Source organism: Pholcus phalangioides, unplaced genomic scaffold (genome assembly GCF_987345545.1).
Source record: "Pholcus phalangioides strain wild (caught in Gottingen) unplaced genomic scaffold, Ppha-v1.0 ptg000003l_1, whole genome shotgun sequence".
Taxonomy (NCBI): domain Eukaryota; kingdom Metazoa; phylum Arthropoda; class Arachnida; order Araneae; family Pholcidae; genus Pholcus; species Pholcus phalangioides.
This window is the reverse complement of record NW_028301596.1, coordinates 28,416,556-28,432,935: the sequence shown is the minus strand read 5'-3', so window position 1 is coordinate 28,432,935 and position 16,380 is coordinate 28,416,556. Positions and strand designations below refer to the sequence as shown.

The 16,380-nt window shown below is 34.8% G+C and overlaps 2 protein-coding genes across 6 annotated transcripts in view; both read right to left on the bottom strand.

Annotated features, from left to right (window-relative positions):
- Positions 1-16,380, bottom strand: part of LOC149088357 (sorting nexin-13-like) — a 360,452-nt gene that overhangs the window by 272,568 nt on the left and 71,504 nt on the right. For 3 of the 4 annotated variants that reach the window (XM_089247374.1, XM_089247371.1, XM_089247377.1), the window contains one exon: positions 12,350-12,433. In XM_089247374.1, the coding sequence (XP_089103500.1) occupies positions 12,350-12,433 (84 nt within the window). Of the gene's footprint in view, positions 1-12,349; positions 12,434-13,324; positions 13,489-16,380 lie in introns of all 4 variants that reach the window. The other variant, XM_089247378.1, reaches the window with a different exon arrangement.
- Positions 2,879-4,126, bottom strand: LOC149088359 (uncharacterized). Of its 2 annotated transcripts, none has more exons than XM_089247382.1 (3): positions 3,811-4,126; positions 3,089-3,267; positions 2,879-2,967 (listed from the first exon to the last, which is right to left on the bottom strand). In XM_089247382.1, the coding sequence occupies exons 1-2, from the start codon at positions 4,018-4,020 to the stop codon at positions 3,169-3,171; spliced, it is 309 nt and encodes a 102-aa protein (XP_089103508.1). In that variant the 5' UTR covers positions 4,021-4,126; the 3' UTR covers positions 2,879-2,967; positions 3,089-3,168. The 2 variants fall into 2 exon arrangements, with proteins under 2 accessions (XP_089103508.1, XP_089103516.1); XM_089247390.1 differs by having other exon boundaries at positions 2,883-2,967; positions 3,099-3,267.

Genomic DNA, 16,380 nt, shown 5'->3' with positions numbered 1-16,380 from the left:
GGAACAACATGTACGTTTGTTTAGGGGTGCCATGGGCGCAGAATTTGTGTTTATGGATGACAACGCCCGTCCTCACCGAGCAAACATCGTAAACGAATGCCTTGAATCTGAGGATATAACCCGTATGGAATGGCCAGCATTCTCACCTGACTTGAATCCAATAGAGCATGTGTGGGACATGCTTGGCCGACGAGTTGCAGCCCGTCAACCACCTCCTACATGTGTACTGGAACTTCGGAGAGCATTGCTTGCTGAGTGGAGTGATCTTCCCAAAGATCAGATCGATAATTTTATACTCAGCATGCCTAGGCGTTGTACGGACTGTATTTCATCGCATGGGAGACATACAATGTATTAACCATCATACCAACGCAACCATGTAATAGTAAGTTTTTGTAAAGGAGATATTTTTTACAATTGCTCCAGGGAGCAAAAATCGTAGTTTTTATGAATGGTATCATACATACACCATCGTTTTTGTTCTTTATCTTTTGTTTAATAAATGGGCTTTATGAATAAGTAATGTTTGTTTTGTTTCTGAACCTTTATTTGCCGGAGCTGGCATTATCCTTAATTTATGGACATGAGTGTAGTTAAGGTGATTTAAGTTTTCAAACATCCACTATGAATTGTCTAGGCGTCTGTATTCTTTCAGAGATTTAATGATGTTTTATTAAAGTGTCAATGATCAATCCAGCCTATTGTTTCAACCTGTCTTCGTCTCGTGAAAAACCTACAGCAGAATGGGTCGCCTTCATAGGCTTGCACTTGGGATGAAGTGCTTATCCAAAAATTTCAATATTATACAGCAGACAGTTATAAAATGATGGATTCTACAATGAGGCTTTTCGAAAATTTTTTTTTTTAGTTTAGCTTCTATCACAAAGGGAAAAAAAATCAATTTCAACTTTTTATATGTATAGATTTCTCTCATAAGCCGTTGAAGAAGGCACCATGTTGGTTACTTTGGATACAGTTTGTATGTCTCAACTCTCAACTTTTTATATCACCATTGAAATATATATTTTTTGTTGCAGGTCAGGGTTTGCCTTATAAGTTCTGACCCAAACTTGGGTCACAGGTTTTCACAATAAGTTCATTAAGATTCAAATAAATCTATTTACTTTTTTTATCAATAGTTATGAATTACTGTCTGGATTGTTAATCTTTTGAATGAGGTCTGATAGTAATGGTTTCCAAACTATCAGATGGTGCTGTTTTGTGTTTTCTTTTTTTTTTTTTTTGAAAAGCTGAAACAGGTGATCTAAAACTGTCAAAAAAAAGAAAGTCATTTTTAAAAAAAGAAACTGATAGACGAGGTTTTCAGTATAAGGTGATATCTTCTATCAAGAACACATAAAATTTATTTCAGACAGAAATGAAATGCATCAGCAACCCACACACAAAACAAATAAGTTGACAACAGGACTCCCACTCGTCCTACTCTCTCGGTTTTGGCACACTTTTGCACCAAATCCCGTCGATAAAATTTGTGTAATTGATTTTAAAAACTTCCCTTACAAGCGTTTTAGCTTTCATCATTATTTAATATAATGAAATAGTACATAATAATGTGAGAAACAAATTAATCAAAAAGGAGGTGGGAATCATTGATATATTGTCAAATAATACAAATGTAATATATTGAAATTAATGATTCTGCCAAAGCAAAAATTTTATTGTTTTTAGGGTTATTTGAAATGGTGTATGTGGATCATTTGGTTTAATTTTTCTTTTGCTTAGTTTGGATGCTCAACAAGTACAGTAATCATAGAAAACTTCTGGATGGAGAAAATAATTTTGCGTTTACTACTTCATTGTCTTGCATAGCAAAAAAAGAATGTAATTTATATTGTAAGGAGAGACAGAAAAGAATTATCTGTGGTTGCTAGTGCACTGTTTTGGCCAAAAATTATTTTTGTAACCAAGTCATTCGTCATTTTTCTTTAGCTGAAGTCAATCAAGGAAGACTGCATATCTGACTGCCATATACTGAAAAAGTGGGATTTTTGCTATGGGATTTCTTTAATGCTGTGATTATGTTATCTAAGGGGGTACCCTCCCCGTCCTACTTTTTAGCCCTACTTTCTTTAATTTTTTGAATGGGAGTCCTGTAACAACAAAAATTACTTGCAGATGTGATTTATAATTTTTCAAAAAGTTCATTCCTTTCTCTTTTCACATCCAACGATCCCGTTCCACTTGTAAACATTGTTTTTCTACTTCAAGTACAGATTTCATGACCTCTCCAACTTCTTTGACGGACTCAGCTGTCACAAATTCAGTGTTGGCTGTTGATTCCTAGGCCTCGATTAAATTCAACATAGCCTCTGCCTTTTCCTGCACGGAGGGGGGGGGGGGGCTTTTTTGCTGTGTTGTTCCTTCATCAGGTTCTGGAGAGTCCTAGATTATTATCTAATGGAAACAATCACAGAAACAATTATTATCCCAATGACACAATTCAGATGTTTCTGGATATAACAAACAATGCATGAGAACTAAGACTTTAGAACTAATGTGAACAAGAAGAAATGTAAGCAAATGTTAAAAAAAAACGACTGTTTCAATTTATTTGGATCCAACATTTCACTTTTTCTTCAAAAAGATTACTTGCACCACTCACCAGTATGGCTACCACTCATGTTAGGTCCTATGAAGGGTAGTCAGAACTAGAAAGAGGTGGCTAAGCTTAAGAGCAAATGAATACCACTATAACAATCATTGAATTCTACCGGGAGGACGAGAAGAGATATTCCTAATAATGGTTCTAGTCTTATGTATCGTGAGAAGTTGTCATACACAGAAATTGAGAAATGTAGTACTGAATATGATTTGTTAGAAAACAAGCTTGCTCACCAATCTCACTGGCTGTCATTGTGTTCTCAGCAAGCACAGTAGAGCTAAAATATATATATATACCCCCTGCTGCAAGGGATTATCTGCTGTGGCAATCAAAATTCTTGCTGGCTGGTGGGAGAGAGAAGCATACAGCTGCATCACTACAGTAGCCACCACTCGTAAAATTACATAAATATATGCAGTCTCTGTCAGGATGAACACTTTTTCAAAGGTGGATTGACATACTCACCTTGTCATACTCGAGCGTCTCGAACACCTCAGGATCACCATACACTGCAGTTTCCCCAATGAGAGAAACTACCTTCTCTTCTAATACAGACATTTACAGGATCCTCCTCCAGTCTTGTCGAGTTCCTTCCGCCTTTCCAAGGCGTTTTTTTTCGCATCACTTTTGTACTTTATCCAAGTCTGCAAAAAAAAAATAATAAGATGGTACGGTACTGTAAGAATGGCCATTCAGAACAGAAACACAAAAAAAATTTAATAAATTAAGAAAGGTATAATGATAGTACAGTAGACTCTCTACCCTGTTCAAATAATAAAATTATCTGCGATAAAATAAGGAATAATTTACTTTGGCAAAGCATTCCAAGTGGTATCAATTTGTTTAATCATTTACAAAATGAACAGTAAAATAAATCAGCGAGTTATTTTTGTAAAAATTATTTTTTTTATTTTAAAAGTTTTTGTATTAATACTGTACAGTTTTACATGATTTTATATTCCCTGCAATCTAGTTAGATATTATGAAATTATTTATCTTGGAAATGTGTACAATATTTTCATTCTTGGACGTCCTTTTTCTTTAATAATTCTTTTAATTTGTGCAATACCATAGGCATATGCTAGTGGGGAGAAGAGCCGAGATTATGGTGTATTTTTTTTTCAGTAAAAAACTAAACATTGGGGAACAAAAAACAGAGTCTACTGTATTTTAAAAAAAGCACTTACTGTTTTCCGGTCTTTCCAGCTTTTCCTCAGGCTGAATGGCAGGCAGTTCAACTTGCTGGCCAACCTTTCCCACATCGCGTCCTTGTCGGTTCTTGATAACTGGCTAGAAAGATTGTCATCGACCATGCTCCTGTGAGTGGATATGAAATCCACTATTATTTCGAACTGCGAAGAAGTCATCTTCAGACATTTTTTTTCTGGTGTTATCATTCTCCGTTGTCACCGATTGTATCAGACGAAAGCAAACAAATCACGAAGCACATGCAAGAAGAACATGTATTGCCACCGCCAAGGAAAAATTGTTTTTTTAATTAATGACTATAATAGTAGTAGTTGTATACTTCAAGACTGATGGTTATTGGTCAGCAAGAAAGTAAAACATAGGGAAAACTAGAGAAAATAATTTTCGCTCCGCCACATCACGTGATGTCACTAAAATTCTCAAGGATCGTGACGTTTCCTTTTTCTCATGTCACATGACCTCAAGCATAACTCTCTGGAATCAGGGCGTGGTTACTTTACAAATATCCGTGGAACAATCGTTAAGAACCCATCCTTGTCGCTCGGATTATTCTTTATAAGCATGAAGGGATGGTAGGCCCCCTGGGGAATGCTGGGAAAAGAATTCATGGAGATACCTGTGAATTAGGGGGGGGGGGAATACTCTTTTTAAGATTTTTTTTTCTCATTTTTTTCGAGAGGGACCCATTTTCACCCAAAAGAGACCCAGATTTTTTGAAGACTCAGGTAAATCAGAGTACAGAGGCATCTCTGATTAGGTATTGTGCATGTTTGACTTTAGAATAGCAGAGAGCTTCCATCTTTTTCAGAAATGGATGGACCCCACATATAGAATAATTGGGGTAGCTATTGGCATGGTATAACACATTTAGAAATCACAACAGACCCGGGATCGTAACACCATGTCTTTTTTTCAGATATTATATTTTTCTTTATACAAAAAATTCACACGCCTTTAAGACAATAAAATTTTAATTGGTTGACATGTTTCGGCTTTACAATGGAGAGCCGTCATCAGGATCTTGTGGTCAGAAATCACACAAATGAGTTGTTTATGTTTGGTCAGAGAGTCTGCCATTGTATTTGCTGATGCAGAGTGGTCTTTGGATGCGAATTGGGGTGTTATCTGTTGCAAAGTGTTGAAAATTCTCTCTCGATTGAGGCTAATAAAGCCTGTCCAAGCTGACGAAATAGGCGACGTGTTCCTTCCATCATTAATGTGGAAATCCTGGTAAGTTCTGATGAAGTATCCCTTGAGAAAATTCAGTTCTATGTGTTGCTTTTTTGAAAATTATGTGAAAGTTGCCAACAGTGTTGGGCAATAGTCGAACTATTTGTCTGTTCCCCCCCCCCCCCCCCCGCTTCTCAACAGACTTTTGGTGTTTGAGAACTCGAATATTACGATTTCTCCTAGTTTGGCCAATATATCCTTTTCTGCAATTCTTGCATGGGATGAAGTAGATACCAGATTCTTTGGAGGATGACTCATAGCAGCTTTTTTTTATACTCAATGAGAGGTTGGCGCACTAACCCCTTGTTATCAATCGGTCCCCAAAAATCAATCTCTGTGTGGCTCTGCGGTAGCAATCTCTATGTGGAGAAAACATGATCAGAGCATTTTTTTTCCCTGTAAGTTTTCTCATGTAGAAAAGTTGGTAAAGGAAGCCTTGATACTATACTCTAACAAATTATCCTGAATTTAGAAGACACAACTAACAGACATTGTGTTATTTCCAAAAAGCAACACCTTGAATCACTTTAGACCGCAACACCCTCTACATCTTCTACACAAAGCCAATACTGTAAAAATGAGATGCCTAAAGAACAAAATTCTAGGGTTTGAGTTATTCACAGATTTTCCATATTTGCTGTCATTCCTAGAACCCAACACAGTGAATATGGAGAAATGACTGTATATATAAGTAGTACTATCGTCCCCCTTTAAAAAGTCTTGCCACAGAAAGCAACAGATCTACAAACAGTACAAATGTAATTCAATCATAACACATCACTCACTTCCCTTCTGAAATATAGATGACAGCACTGAAAAATCAAACACAACACTGAATATGCACTCAGACTTATGTACATACAGTTACACTAACATGAGAGGCCCCCACTAGTTGCCGATATGCAATGGGAGGTCTTGTGAATCACCAGCGGGAGCTCCACGGGCAGTCATCGGCAAGCTCAATTATTGTGTTGAGAAATGAATTAATTGAGCAATATGAAATATTTAGTGTTCTGTAACATATTATATATTTGTACAATATAATGTAAATGTTCTGCAAAGTGTTATATAAATATAAATGTGTAATAATTTTTACCTTCACACCGTCTGTGGGTCCTAGCACCATCTCGTGGTCAATAATATCATGAGCTTATACAATGTGCAATAGGCCTAAGAGTTATTAATCCTGGCCAGATCTCCAATTTCTTGTATTTGTTGCCAGATTCTGTGATATATTTTTTCTACAATATTATTTCTTTCTCTCTCATGGAGATATGTAAATTAAATACAAGTTCAGTACCGCACCCTCGACCTTGTGATTGGTTCAGTCATAAGGCATTATGGGAACACTCTCGTATAAATACCATGCACAGACACACGTTCACTTCCGATTAATTACTGAGTCTTCGAAACAGTTACTTATTCTAAGGCATCTCGCCCTGCTGAGGCGTACGGCAGGTGATCTTTCAATTAAAACAATGTGCTAACTCTAGAAAGGTATGCTACGGCATCTCTCTCATCTCGTCACCGGTTCTCATGTGATGCTCAAAAGTCGTCATGGTCTTGTGTGGATTGATTGGTAGCCAGACCCGCTGCCTCTCGGCCATTCTCGATTTCCATCTCTTGCTGTCTCCTATGCAGTGTCTAGCCTGTGGTTTCAATGAAAACTTCAGGATGCAAATCCGTGTGAACTTTGCTCCAGGGTTTTCTCAGATTGTGATGTATAACAGACCAACACTTAATTGTGACATCTTGGACTGGTTTGTGGACGATGTGGACTAGCACATGTATTTCTGAACAAAGCGGTGAGAGCGTTCTTTTACTGTTCCAATATAATGTTTTGAAAGAGAAAGCTAACTATGACAATTTCTTGTAAAACAGTTATGCTAAATTCTAATAGTTAACAGAATAAATGTTTATTATTTAACAAAAGATTAATCCCTTTCATTGTTGTCATCCATTCAATGATCACACTGGATTTAATTAAATAATGAACCAGGAAATGCAAGACAAACGTTGCAACACAGGGGTGGAAAATGAAAATTTGGTTTTTGTAACAAAAATTATTTTCGCAGGAGCAAAAATTTTGTTTTTGTAGTACTTTAAAATTTTGGCAGGAAATAAAATACACAGTTTGTATACACATGTATGCGGTAGCGTACAAAGGATTACTTTTTACTTCAAAAAACAGTGTCATCTTAGCTCAGAAGAAGAAGAAGAAGAAGAGGGTGCCCCCCCCCCGCAAGATAATTTTTACATTCTCTATCAACAATATTCAATATCAACAAATGAGAATAACATATTTCAGATTACAGATTTTAGAAATAATTTGAAAATGAGTGTTCTTAGATTTAGCTTGTAGACCTGGTAATCACTAATTAAAAAAATCACTACAGGGGAGACTTGAAACACTTATTAGAAAAGTAATTATTTTTTTTTGTTTTTGCTGCTGATTCTCGAGTAGTGCTTTTTTTCTCTTCAGTTTCAAGCATTTTTGAATGTTTGATCTCGCTTCTTTTACCAGAATTTACCCATTTCATATTTAAAATGATAAGTGTTTATTTGAGAGTTTGCTCTTGATCATTACCTCAGTTTGATTCAACATACTTTGAGATAACTTCTTTTCCTCTGTCATTCTTAGAATATTTATTTTAAATTCTTAGAAATTCAATAGACTTAAATTATTTTTGATTTAAACTACAGAAATAAAAACTATAGAATAATGATTAAACTATTAGAAATTTAATAGAATGATTCTATTTTCACAAAAAATTCAATCTGAGTACATCTGTTTTCACTCCCTATTTTTCACTGATTTGTGATTGCTCCATGTATTTTATTTTCCAGTTTCCTTAATACACTTCCAGTCTCGTTTTTCTTCCAAGTTTTCTATTATTAATTTTCTACTATTCTTGATATACCATTTCCTTTTATGTCATTCACAAACATGTTTAGTGTTCAATGGAAAATGGATTCCAGATGAGCATTAATTTAAATTACTTTGCCTAGAAAAGAGTTTTTCAACCTGTGGTCCGCTTCATTATACCTTATCAAGGAAAATGTGGGAAACTGTGATTCTAAATACGAGATGTACCTAATTTGCAGCCCAAAAATACTATTTACGACAAATTTGCTGCTAAAAGGGATAAAGGGTGGAGAAATAAAAAGTAGCTACAAATCGAAGTAAACAAAAATTTAACAGAAAAAAACGTTCAAATGACACAATTACTGTAAAATATGGGACGTCACCAATTGTCTTTATAAATGTTGCCATAAGTAAGCAAAATCTCCGATTGTAGTTAAAATTGCTGAAAAATTGAGGGAAAAACAGTTTAACTTGACAACGTTCGGTGAAAATATTTGCATTTATACCAAAAAGTATCATGTTATAAATATGGCATTTATTGATGATTTTAGTGAACACCATTGGAAATCACGGGACAAATGCACAAAAAAAATTTAGAACCACTAAAAATACAGAAATGTCACATAAGGGACGCAAGTAATTCATTGAATTCTTTCAAACATTTTACTGGTCCTTGGGTTCAGAAAGGTTGAGAAACACTGGCCTAGACCATGGCTGTGGTTGGTTTCAAAAGAACGAAAAGATAATTCATGTAAGTGTTGCGTTTGTTGTTTAAGTGTTGCCATCTATCTTCCAAATCAAAAATGAGAATGAAAATGAAAAATTTCTCTGCAAATTTCAAACTATGACTATAGGATAGAATAATTTTCAAAAATCATTGTAATCTCTTATTCATTTTATCTAGCTGGAACACAACTCAGATAGTATACGATAAATATGTATGTGTAAGTTTACGAAATAAGCAGGGTTGGTAAAAAAAACGTTTTTTTTGGTTTAAACCAGTTTTTTTTTTGTTTTAAATAATATTAACATTAAAAACAATAAAATATCTGAAAAATCATTCAAACTTCCAATAATTAACTAAAATAAAATGTTTATTAATGTAATTAACACTATTCCCATGCTAATTAATCAATATTTATTTATTATCAAAATATTTATTACATTTTAACAAAAACCAACTTTTGCAATTTAATTATTTTTTTGCTTAACTCAATGGATTACTGTGTGTTTGAAAATTCTTTTAATGTTATTATTAATCATATAATATATAAAGGTTTTTCTCCAGTTACTTTCAGTATGCTTAATTAGGAAGCTATTTTGCAAAAAGTAATAAAAACTAGGTGAATATAATGTATTTAATGAAGCATAAATAATGCAGATTAATTAGCAATGATTTACGATATACAGGGTGATTATAACTAAGGTTCTGATTTCAAAACACTGTAAAAAAAGAAAGATTGTCAGAATGACTTGAAAATTGACATGAATATTCCTGAAAAAATGCAATTTTATTTGATAAAGGGGTAAAAATACTTAAAAATGTAAAATTAATGACATCATCCAACATGTGGGAAATTTGCCCGCAGAATGGAAACGATAGACAGTCACGGCAGAATGATACCTTAATTATAACATTTCATAATTCATGGAAACATCACAAAAAACGAAGTAATTGAACAAATAACTACAACTTACTTAAGAAATGTTAAATATGTTGTCCACCGCGTGTTCTGGCTATGAGGTTGAAAGCACAAAAATTCTTGTTCAACAACAGAATCGGAGTAAGCCATGGTCATAATGTGGATGTGCTTGCAATTCAGCTTTATTAAACCACTTAATCTGACCACTGTTTACCCCCCACAGGTACCCCCACAGCCAGAAGTTGCAAGGGTTAAGGTGCATCCTGTCAAAATGGGTCTTCAGCAGCTGGTATTGCAATGTGCATCTTGATAGAAGTTCTATCCACACACTGATGCTGTGGAAGTGCCGAAATGATGTGGTTACACAAAATAGATTATACTGCTGGCCAAATACAGCATCGTCTACTTGCACATTTTGCACTTTTTTCTTTTGCGAAAGAAACTTCCATTGCTTCAGGAGTATCCATGCAAATTTTCAAGTCATTCTGATCAGTACTTATTGTATAGTTTTGGAATCAAAACTTAAATTATAATCACCCTGTATATAGCTGATTATTTTTCAGAAATCTGTTACTACTATACAGTAGAACCTTGATTAACTGGGCTTAACAGTGTGTGTGAAAGTATAAAAAAAAACAACTATTGAATATTAAGACTGGGAGATATACAGTAGGAGATGTGCTACTTCTTATGGGAAAGAAAATGAAAATGTATGTGAGGTAATGTAACAACTAGTACACTAGTCTTTGTCCTTTAAGGACAGCTGGTGTCTTTATTGGATTATAGGACCATCTGCCCCTAGCATGATAGTATCACTACTGTAGCTGCTTCTTTGTGAAGGGAAAAAGAAACCCTGTGAGATAATACACCACTACATTTAGATGTGTGATGCAATCCTTATTCATGAATTCGCTAAAGATAGATGCAATCCTTATTCATGAATTCGCTAAAGATAGATGCAATCCTTATTCATGAATTCGTGAAAGATAGAGCATCAGAATGTAGCCAAAGGTTAGAAAATGTTGTAAGAATGAGAAATTTTGACTTTTATATATAACTTTAAATAACTAAGATACTTCATGTGAAAAAAATATATATATTCTGGCCACTTTTATGAGACTTTTTCAAAAAAACCACTTATAAAATCTTATGTCATTTAAAGATATACCATCAGAATGTACCCCAAAGATATAAAATGTGGTAAAAATGAAACATTTTGGCTAATAATGAACCAATATGATATTTTCAAGGAAAAAAATTATATTTAGGTAACTTTTATATGATTTTTTGAAAAAAACCAAAAAAACCACTTGGTTAAAACCAAGGTTTAAACTAAACAACCCTGGAAATAAGTGAACATAAAACCCAGGATAAGAGCTTTAATGACTAAACTGCCTATGTTCTCTCACTATATTACTTATGACATATACACAAATCTGAGTTTCCTCCAGATAATTTTACTTGCGGCTTATATGCCAGAGAGTCACCAAAATGTCTTGCACAGGTGAGAATCTTGTCTCAAGCCTTCCCTGCTCTTTTACATGATTGCACACAGGCTATTATATATATTTTTTAATAAAGGGACAGGTGAAAAATTTTGATCCAGGTGCATAGAAAATAACGACCTAGGCAAAGTCACCTTCCTAGATGTGGAAGCTCCTATAGCTGTTGATATAACTGCTCTATCTCAAAGCAATAGCAATGTAGCCTGCGTGGGATGGCCACTAAAAAGAGGTCCAGGATGATTTATTTCATATGTTTGTTATAGATAATCTCGTATTTTATGAGACAGACAAATGTTTCTCACAGTATTCAGATCTTGAAAGGGGTGATTGCCCTCCTCTGAAACTGTGTTTGTTTTGAAATCGGCTATAAACTGTAGATCCAAATACGTTTAGCCCTAGTATGCAAAATATGATGTGACAAAAATGATCACTGTAGCTGCAAGGGATGCTAGTTGTGCTCGATTTGAAAGAAAGAACAATCGGCTGGATAAGTATTGCTATGTTAGGGAAGAAAAAAAAAATGTGGCTTTACTGACTATAGTAAGTCCCTCTCCAGGATAGGAGAGTAACAAAACAAATTTTCATAACAAGCAAAAGCCTCAGTGTTTTGTGGGGAGTTTTTTGTTTCACTTAAAAGGGTGTAACAAGTTCTGAACATACACTGAGTACGGAAACTTTTCTGTGCTCATTGAAAGGTTCTCTTCTGTTATAACCATACACTTGGCACCTTCTTGTCTTGGCAAATCTTCGAATTTATGCCTCCTGTATAGTGTTAAATATTTTATGAGTCCATGAATTCTTTTTTTAAACAAGGCACGAGGAAAAAAACAGCCCAAAATGTGGCAATTTGGAGTTAAAAATGTGTAGTATGGTTATAAAGGAAGATTACCCATGAAAATACAACAAGTGTTTATAGAGTTCCAAAACTATGGATGTAAATATATATCTAACAATCCAATGAAATTGGATCATGGATGCTCACAATGTATTCCAATAGAAAAGTGGAAATTTTCTTTTGCTCAAACCAGTGTCTCAAATCCACTTCCAAATCAAGAACAAGATTTTATATAAAAGCATTCCCTCTCTTAGCAAAGGGAATAAATATTGATCTATAATTCAAATAATTATTTATCTATAATTATTGATCTTAAATTTAAATGTCAATTTTTTTTGATGAAATTAAAAATAATTTTATTTTTAAAAAAATAGTTCAAAATTATACTTTCTCGTGTCAAGTTTTTCTCAAGCAAAATAAATGAAAACAAAAGGTTACCTCTTGAAGAGGATCATCTATAATGCTAGACCCCGTCAGACGGCGGTCATATTTATGGAAAATATTTGTTTCCTCTAATGGAAGCTGAAAAAAAATTATCAGTGTAAATATTAAGAAAATATTGACATAAGACACAGTACAATCATAGATGTTAATCTACTATAATTTTAAAAACAAACTACCATATAACAAATCTTGTATGTAACTATATAGTATAAGTCTTAAAACAGAGCTCACAATTACAGGAAAAAATTTTGATTGATACTTTTTTTATCAATTTTTTTTTTTTTTTTTTTGCTCTGTCAGGTACAAAATTGTAGAACATTTCCGCTTTATCTCATTATAATTGTCTTTTAGTTTATTACATTCTGATCTTAGCGAATAAACCGGATTTCACGAACAATCCATGATGCTAAAGTGTTGTTTATAAAGCTCTTTTGATAAAGAAGTGAAATGGGATGTAGACAGTTAAACACTTTGAGTGTTATTCCGTTTCCATGATTTCAGTCAGTAATCATTGCTATGTGTGATCATCAACCTACTGTTTGACATTTGTTGAGGGGAAATGTATAACAAGCCATAAGAACTGTATAACTTACAAGCACCAAGCTTAAATTTAGTTAATTTATTGAAATTCTACTTTTACATGCACGAAACTGAAGGTGGACAATATTTACATCTGACCTATTATAATGTGTTTTACAAGAATTTATACATAAGCTTGGCCTTATATGTGTGACTAGCAAGTCATATTGAACATCTCTGGAAAAAATTTAACATTTTTCCCCATTTATATATTTATGTATTACTTATCTCATTCTGTGTAGTTAAATCGTTCGCTATAAATTCGAACGTATAGAGCATCTTATAAAGTCTCCTGTGTTTGTGTCTCTTTCCAAATGTTCCAGCGTATGTTTCATTGTGAGTAATGTGTTGTTGGATTTAATAAAGTGCACGGTTTGTTTTAGTTCTTACCGGGTGTTTTTTTGACGACGCGTTCAAAAGTTACGGATGATTAAATGTGTCACTGGAAGCGCCGTGGAATTCAATGGAGCTACAACATGGGTGACGTCACTAGTCGAGTGTAACTTTTAAAGATGGTCTCCTGAAATATTCCGGTGAGCTGTCTCCAATTAAATCTGCGAATAAAAAGGTTAATAATCAGAGGAACGATTCGAGATAATTTGCATTAAATTCAGTGACTTTGTTCTGGAGACACAAATTTTGTTTTCTACATGTTAAGTCTACGGGGTTATTAGAAAATTTTTTTTGAAGCCTTTTGATGTTTATTTTGACAATAATTACGAAATTTCCCAATTTCCTACCCTGCCAATTTCTCTCTACTGCAAACCGCATCGTAATATCTTCAGGTGTTGAATATTTACAAGCGTTTGAAAATTTTCTCGTAATGGTTCCTACGAGAGTCTAACATGGTGTAATTTTACGGCGACAAATTTATTTAATAATGGCTTTTAAAAATAGCGCAATATTTTTCCCAAATAGTCTGTTCTGATTGCATTGCTCCGCCGCAAGAACTGAGTTTCTAGGATTTATTGAACTTTTTATATGATTTTTCAAAGTATGCTATTTTTGCCAGGAGGCCCCCCGGTGGATAAAGTAAACATAGCGACATAACGATCAAGATGTTCTATATCGATTAGAATTTTTTAATACGTGGCCATATGTCTCGATCAAGATGACTTTTCGACCAACCGTCCCGTTTTTGTACCTTCTTCTCCCAAAATAGCGTAATTTATATTACAAAGTTTGTTGACACCTGACTTTAGTCCAGACTACAAGAAATTTTATTCAAATCTCTAACAGTTCACCGAAGTTCTTCATCATCTTTGTGTGAAGTGATTAATTTAATACATCATTCAACATTTCAATAATCCTATCATACTGTATTGTGAATTTTGATCTCCACTGTGATAGAGTTTATGTTGAAGCGATAATGGCAGAAAGCAAAAATTTTGACGAAAGGTTTTCAACTGATGATGAGTCACCTCAGAATTTCTCTTTGAAGTCTGGATATTACTTTCGTAGCAGGAAAATAAACGATTCTCTTGATTTGAAATGTTACAAAGTGGCAGAGAAACAGAAGAAGAAGAAGGCTAAAAAACACAAATTTTCGGAGATGCCTATCACCTCCACGGATTCCGAGGGTGATATACTGGATGGTAAAACACCTCGTTCATCAAAGAACTGTTCCCATTACACGTACTCGATGACAAAGAATCTGATCGCCTCCTCGATGTACAAACTCCAGAGGATCATCTCTGTATTGATAATCAAATAAGAAAAGAAACGGATAACGTGGAAGAAACAACGAGACACAGAGGTAATGACTTTCCAACTATGGAAACATTGCGAGGCTATTTTGAACTGAATAGCTCCACTCCTACAAATTGAGCCGGAAGTACACCAGCTAGTGTCAGATATGTTATGGGAAATTACTCAGAAGAATTACTCTGAACAACAAAACAACGGAGTTTCTATACTCAATACTGCGGGGAAACAACAGATTCACCCTTACAGAAAAGAAAAAACTGCCCCGGATATTGAAGCTCTTATACAAGAAGTGATCCAAATAGTGAGACATACCACAGGCAAAGGTAAGAGTTCCAAGTTCGGGATCCCAGCAGCAGGGGTGGGAAGTGAAGTCCATTTCGGAGCAGCTAAATTCAGGATTTGGAGCAGCAAATTGAGGATTCGGAGCAGTTTTGGAGCAGCAAATTGAGGATTCTGAGCAGTTTTGGAGCAGCAAATTGAGGATTCTGAGCAGTTTTGGAGCAGCAAACTATAGGATTCGGAGTAGATATTTATAAATTGGAGCAGCGAAATTAACAAAATTTTCGTTAACCCTCAACCCCTTTTCAAAATTAAACAACTGCACTTGTTGTTTCAGGTTTTTGACACCTTGTTTGAAACAGCAGCTGTCATAATATTTTTCGCACCAGTTTATTTAAGATGATTTTTGCTTACTGAGGGCACTATTTGCTGTCTGGAACAGCCGCCCTTCAAATGTGCTGAGAATTTTCTATATAAGTTTTCAATTTTTTTTATACTCGGAAAGAAATTGTTGCAAAATGGGAGAAAATTTCGGAAGAATCAACACTATGTTTGGCGATTCAGCACTCATTATTTGGCGAGATTGGCGATCTGACACTCGTTACTTGGCGATTCAATACTCGTTATTCGGCAACATCGGCGATTCAATACTCGTTATGCGGCAACATTGGCGATTCAATACTCGTTATTCGGCAACATTGGCGATTCAATAATCGTTATTCGGCAACATTGGCGATTCAATACTCGTTATTCGGCAACATTGGCGATTTAACAATTATTATTCAGCAAAGTTTCTAAATTAGCAATCGGCGGACATGGAGTTCTTACTGCCGGAATGAAATTTTTTTTTCACGAAACATCGGGATTTGACGCAATGACGATCGACTACAGTAATTTCTGCTGCTTCCAGTGGCGACTTTTTTTTTGAAAACGGAAACTAACTCGCATTTGCGCTTTAAAGCTAAATGACCAAAAAAAACCAAACCATTTTCAGTTACACGATCACGGATAATGTCGGGATTTCGAGATGGAAAGCCCAATGCAGGGGCCGATAGTTTAAATAAGGAGATAGTTCAAGTACAGTGGAATAAAACACGCTCTTCTCGGAAAGAATCGTTTCGCGGTAAGCAAGAAGAAAACATTTTTGGCGTCCTTCCCAAAATTCCGGGCATACTGACGCAAAATTCGCTATTTGGCGCAGAAAAATACGAAATTACACTATTGGAGCAGGATGGCGCAAGATGTTAATTTTGGCGCAGAGTTCCCACCCCTGCAGCAGCCCTGAGAAAGAAAGCAGAGAACAGATTAAACATTTTACGACTCTGGGCGGCTGATGTTCACTTTGAAAGCAAAGAAAAGAAATCAATTGGAATCCAAACTGATATAAAACAGCAACCAAATATTGATATGCAAGAGTCTGAATTTTATCTCAGCAATATTAACAGCAGAAAAGCAACCAG